The sequence below is a fragment of the Alligator sinensis genome, unplaced genomic scaffold (genome assembly GCF_000455745.1).
Source record: "Alligator sinensis unplaced genomic scaffold, ASM45574v1 scaffold570_1, whole genome shotgun sequence".
In the NCBI taxonomy this organism is placed as follows: domain Eukaryota; kingdom Metazoa; phylum Chordata; order Crocodylia; family Alligatoridae; genus Alligator; species Alligator sinensis.
In genome coordinates this window covers 2,669,309-2,675,634 of record NW_005841997.1, presented here as the reverse complement: position 1 = coordinate 2,675,634, position 6,326 = coordinate 2,669,309, and the positions used below count along the sequence as shown (strand labels likewise).

General features: G+C 43.6%; 1 protein-coding gene across 11 annotated transcripts in view; it reads left to right on the top strand.

The window, feature by feature from the left end:
- ARVCF (ARVCF, delta catenin family member) overlaps positions 1–6,326 on the top strand; it is a 412,391-nt gene that overhangs the window by 277,104 nt on the left and 128,961 nt on the right. For 10 of the 11 annotated variants that reach the window (XM_025201537.1, XM_025201540.1, XM_025201532.1 and 7 more), the window contains one exon: positions 2,990–3,148. The exons of the other annotated variant lie outside the window; for it this stretch is intronic. In XM_025201537.1, coding sequence (XP_025057322.1) covers positions 2,990–3,148 — 159 coding nt within the window. The remainder of the gene's footprint in view (positions 1–2,989; positions 3,149–6,326) is intronic. 11 annotated transcript variants of the gene reach the window in all.

Sequence of the window (6,326 nt, the reverse complement as noted above, 5' to 3'; positions counted from 1 at the left end):
TTCCCTACTGATAGCATTGTCCTTTAGGAATGCAAATCTCCCTGGATCGTCATTTTAGCAGAAGCCACAGGATAAAAACAAGCTCTGGGGTTCATTTAAAGTCAGCATGCACTAGTTTGCAGTTTGCTCGTGTTTAAGTGCCAGACTTTCAAGATTTGCTTTGCCCACAGGCAGACTGAATACAAAGGAAGACTTGATTTAATTTTTTTCCTGAAGTAGAAAACGTTGCAGAAACATGCAGAACCAAACATTCCTTGCCATCTTCCCCTCTCCCCAGGTTTATCATCACAAAGCAGGGCTTGCCTCACAAGAACTTAGGGAAGGATAAGCAACGAAGTAATCCTGGAGCTGCAAAATGCACCCAGAAGTGAGAAAGAAGGGGGAATAGGGCTGGCACTTAGGGGTGAGAAACAAGCCCCCAAGTCCCATCTTTAAGATGTGTTGAGGTCAGTGGCAGATTTACCACGACACAAACCGTGCGGTGGCATGGGGCCCCAAAACGCAGGACAAATTTGACAAATGACTGAACTTAATAAGCACTGCAAGTCGCGAAGCGGTCCAGACTTTCTGCATCCTGCGAACTTCTTCTGCGAACTGTGCTCTAAACGTGGTTTTTTGAAGTAGTCTAGCAAAGAATTTGCTTCGCCCTTTTTTTGCTGTCTCGAATGCTCTTTTTCTTGGCTGGGGCCCAAGGGGGGGAGGCCGCACTAACGCTAAATCTGCCACTGGTTGTGGTTGCTTGTGAATAGCAGGAAGGTTTACAGGGACGGGATCACAAGGGACCGAGTAGATGGAGGATATCATGTCGCTGTATTTTTATGCATAGCATATACTCTTCTGATTGCTGTGAAGAGTTTTTTGGGGGAAGGGGATGGGGAAATGGCTTTTCTGTAAAGAGCTGGAGTTAAGTCATATGATGCTTTTTCTGTGAAATATGTAAATATCGATCCATTTGTCCTAGGACTTAATTCCCAGTTAATTTGCGGATCTAGCACAGTCTAACTTTTAAGCTCTTAATATACTCATAAGATTCAGTAGTCACTGGCCCCAATGATTAGACAGATGGCAGCTTGTAAACTGAAACAAGTCTTTCTTCTTGGTTTTATTGAACCTTGCTTAGGCAGACAAATTTGCCATCTTACATATGCTGTGGTTTCAGAGGGGAAAAACGGCATTGTGCCTACCTACACCTATGTATTTGGTACAGCATGTTTGTTCTTCTATGGTTATCCACGCTCCAATATGATCAAGACGGCTGCTTCAGGCTCACGTCCTCACTGCTGAACTATGTTGCAAGTGGCTTAATATTAACATCTACCTGAATAGAAAAACTCTTTGCAAGTTAAAATGTAAGCCTGAATTGCAAGGAACAGGTATTCTTTATAACGTCACAATATAGCTGTAAATAAATACAAAATCTTGAACAAGGGCACCTTAGCCAGCTCGTTTCAAAGGAGGTTACCGATCATGTGAGGATTAAATGAAGTATATTTTCCCTGTGGAGTTGAACAAGAGAATTCAAAGCCCTGCTCCTTTTCAGCAGCATAAAGACATTTGAAAGTATTTTCTCCTTTAGAGCTCAATAGCAGGCATGTCGCTGCCTAGGATGCAGTCTACCATATCATGGGGATGAAATGTAATTTCCTAAATAAAATGTTACAAAAACAATATGCTGTGGTTTCCTGGTGATGAGACTACTTACAGGTGCAGGATATTTAAGTCTCAACATAATTAGACTCAGCACCTGCGTAGCAACAGATTTATTCCCTATCATTTTGTTTGTCTGTGAAGTGAAAAGACATACGGTCTTGCTCACAATAATTTCTTAGGAGGATCAGTGAGCAGTGCATTCTGTTCCTATTTTTCAAACATTTCTTTTTTGAAATAATTATACAGGAAGATCAAAGATACTATGTCTAGTAGGACTTGACTTAGGAAATATAGGCTCTAATTTTGCACTGAGTCTTGAGTGGGTTGGACCCCTATGCATTCATGAAGTCCAGTGGCTTTTGGGGGCAAAAGAATAGCCGGCAGTTATACCATACTGTATTGCCTTCAAAGTGTTTTGCAAAAGTATCATTTCTCAGTATTGTAAATCGGTTCCTTATTGGCCACATACTGTGCAACTTCTGAATTTCATTCACCTAGTGGGGAACCTTTTCTGATTTCTGCTGCCATGTGAGGAACAAAATTGCATGAGGAAAATAAAAAAGAAAACAGTAATTTCTGCTTGTGAGAAGCAGAAGAATTATCTTCAGACAGTGGCCCCAAGGGAGCCATCCTTTGATCTAGAGATTTTTTTATTCTGTTCAGCACTTCACTGCGCTTTGTGTATATATACAAAACTTTTAATTGATTTTGCAACTAGTTAGGCCTTTACTGTGCCACAGAATTTTGCAGGGAGAGTTGAGAAGGGGAGTGAATTCCCACTAGTGCCACCAGCAGTTCGGCTGTTAGTTTTGGCTAGTCGTAGATCCATAATTATCGTTTTGGCTGCGGACGATGTGTGTCAATTATAGTTCTGTGTAACTAGCAGGGCTTGATAGATCATTTATGGCCTTGTTATGCTCTGCTACTGAGGTTTGAAAAGTGTTTTATCAGTTGGAAGTGAGTTTTTAATAACAAATAAGATGAACTGCTTTGAAACCCAGTGGTGGTGTTTGCTCTGATCATGGTGCATGTTTTTTTCTGGGCAGATATTGCCCCTCTCCCGCTGGACGAAGCATAGAAGGGAAAGTGCAAATCAAGCTTAAATATGAAGAAACGGTCCATTGGAAATTCAGGCTCCTTGATGGCAGCTTCAGATGTTCTTTGCTTGCAGAGGTTTAGTCTGGCCAGCATGATCTCAGATTGTCGATAACCTCTCTCCCCTTCTGAATCTGTATGCTCATCCAGTTGCATACACTAGAACACAAAACAAAAGTGCAAATGCATCTCTGCTAAGTCGTGCTCAGATACGTGACAAACGTATTTCATATTTACTCCTTAGGAGCAAAGCCCCAGCAACCAGACCTCAATAGCAATGATGCAAGAGCCTCAAGAGATGGTGGAGGAGACTGTAACGGTGGAGGAAGATCCAGGCACTCCCACTTCCCATGTGTCTATTGTGACTTCTGAAGATGGAACCACAAGGAGGACTGAGACCAAGGTGAGAATTTCTGGGACATTAGAAGGGTTGTTTTGCAGGTAAATTTGCCATGCTTTTAACCACTGAGGGAAATGGCAGAATCTCAGCCTAGTCATGGGAATGATAAAATAGCAGCGCATAAAATAGATTAGTAGAATGACAGTCATACCAGCCTGCATATCTCAGCCTGGCTACAACCCATAGCAGTGCTGGGGGTTCCTAGTGCTTTGTTCTTCAGATAAAAGGCTTCCAGTTTTAGCTCTTGAATAACTGCTCCTACTGCACATGATTGTCTGTGCATGTTCACAAACTGCGGTCAGTACCAGGCAGGTAGCCTATCAGATTCCTTATGAATCCAGATGCTACTTCTGTCCATCTTCTCCTATTAGCTGCTGTTCTTCTATTACTTCCCTTGCTGCATTTTGCCTCAAGTTGATTTGTAATCTCTGCAGGGCAAGTGTTGTGTGTTCAGGGATGCCTGACATGCTTTGGAATGCTATTAGCATAGTAATGTATCCAAAGAGCTGGACCTTGGGAGTTACGCTGGCATCTTTTTTAGGCTTTGGTCCTGTGCAAGGTCAAGGTTGTTTCCATTTTTAAAAGTTTTAAACAGCATTGGGTAAAAACAAAATGGTTCAGCTGTTTTCCACATTAGGCTAGACATGAGCTACCGAAGAAAAGTCAAATATAAGTCACTGTATGGACAGGGGTATGCTTACCACCGCTCCAGAATTATAGAGCCTTACAATACCAGTTTAGTACATCAGGTCTTCAGGCTGGTATAAGGGGGCATGACTCAGAAGTCCCTGTGACTAACTAAATGAGGGCTGCAGCAGAAGCAATGCCAACAGAAGATCAACATTGAAGGATTCAGGGACCCAAGTGAGCGAGACCTCTTCCACCAGTGCCTTAACAAAAGACTGGTGAATTCCAATCAGCAACAATGGGATAATGTCAGCAGCGTGAGTGGTGCCCTCAAGGCCTCTGTTATCGGCGCCTTTGAAGAGACACTTGGATTTTCCACCAGGAAACATCAAGACTGGTTTGATGAGAACAACTGGGAGATCCAAGACTTGATTGATCACAAGCGCAAGGCCTTTTGTGCTTGGCAAAATGACATCAACTCCAAGCAAAAGAAACTGAATCTCCAGCGAGCCAAGACAGAGGTCCAAAGGAGGTCCCATGCTATGAATAATAAATGGTAGAAAGACAAGGTTAAGGAGACTCAACATATCACTGACATCCATGAAATGTGTGGTTTCTTCAGTGCCACCAAAGTCATCCATGGTTCAAGCACTGAGGGACCAACCGCTTTGAGATGTAAGGATGGAGGAGACCTGATCAAGGAAAGAGGAGTCATCAATGCCTGTTGGAAGGAGCATTTTGAAGACCTTCTCATCAAGACTCTGTTGTTAATGAGAGTGTTCTCAAGTCCATCCCGCAACACCCAGTCGGAGATGATCTCAGAATCCCTCCAACCTTTGCAAGGTGAGCAGAGCCATCAAGCAGATGAAGAATGACCAGGCATCTGGACAGGATGGAATATCCCTACAGAAATCTTCAAGCAGGAGGGAGAGGAGCTCACATCACAGCTTCACACTGTCATCTTAAGGATCTGGAATGATGAGAAAATCCCAGATGATCTCAGGGACACAATGATTGTGACAGTCTTCAAGAACGGAGACAAGTCCAACTGGAAACTAGAGAGGGATCGGCTTGCTATGCACCACAGAAAGATCACTTTGAGAACCCTCCTGAACAGTCTCCTTCCCCATGTTGAAGAGCTCCTCCTGGAACCTCAGTGTGTGTTTAGGGCATCAAGAGGCACAACTGATATGATCTTCAGAGCTTGCCAGCTGCAAGAGAAATGCCGGGGACAAGATAAGCCTCTCTGCGTGGCCTTTTTTGACATCATGAAAACTTAAGACTCTGTCAGCTAAGAAGTGTTGTTGAGGATCCTTCTGAAGTATGCATGTCCATCAAAATTTGTCACTATTCTCTGCCTGCTTCATGATGGTATGTGAGAAATGGTTCTCAGTAATGGATCCATCACAGATCCCTTTGAGGTTAAGACAGGAGTTAAACAAGGCTGCATCATCATTCCAACACTCTTCTCAATATTTCTTGCTGTGATGCTACATCTGACCACCAGCGAGCTTCCAGCCAGAGTTGAGCTAAACTACTGAATGGATGGTAAGTTGTTCAACCTCAGCTGACTGTGAGCCAAAACCAAGACCACCTTGACCTCAATCACTGAGCTCCAGCATGCTGATGATGGAGCATGCTGAGTGTACACTCACTCAGAAACACTTTCAGGCAATTGTCAACGTCTTTAAGAAATCCAGCGTCGCCTCAAATGTGCAAGTGCAGCCTTTGGATGCTTGAAGAAATGGATGTTTGAAGATCATGAGATCAGATTTAAAGCCAACCTCTTGGTTTATCAAGCAGTCATGATCCCCACCTTGATGTATGGAGCTGAGACATGGACAATGTACAGGAGACATCTAAAGTTGCACCATCAATGCTGCCTGTGGAAGATCCTCCTAATCCGGTGGGAAGACAGATGCATCAACTTTAGTGTCCTTATGTAAGCAAAAACCACAAGTATTGAGGTGATGATCATCTGATATCAATTTTGTTTGGCTGCCAATGTCATCCAGATGTCCAACTCCAGACTCCCAAAGCAATTTTTATTCCCCCAGCTCAGCCAAGGTGTATGTTCAAGAGGAGTGCAGAGAGAATGCTTCAGGGCCATCCTCAAGGCCAACAATGCAACATTAATGTCAATTTATGGGAGACTATCACCAAGGACCAGCTCAAATGGAGAAAGAGTCTGCTGCAGGGATCTCCGTACTTTGAAACCTTATGACAACCAAGTGGGAGCTGCAGAAACAGTGTGTCGTGGACCAAATCAAGAATCCAGAGCCACCCACCCCACACGAAAACACATGTCCAAGCTGCAGTAGAGCCTGTTGAATCTGGGTAAGCTTCATCAGTCATCTTTGGCCACACAGATAAGACAATCATGGAAGACATCCATCCTTGACTGCGAGGGATTGCCGAAGAAGAAGAATTCAGTGCATCCCCCCAATCAAGTACTGCTATCAGGGTTTCTCTGGAGTGCCAGGAACTGCTGTTCTTCCCCTGTGGATTAAAACAGTGAATCTAGTCCTGCTCTTAAGTGTGCACTGGCTTTCTT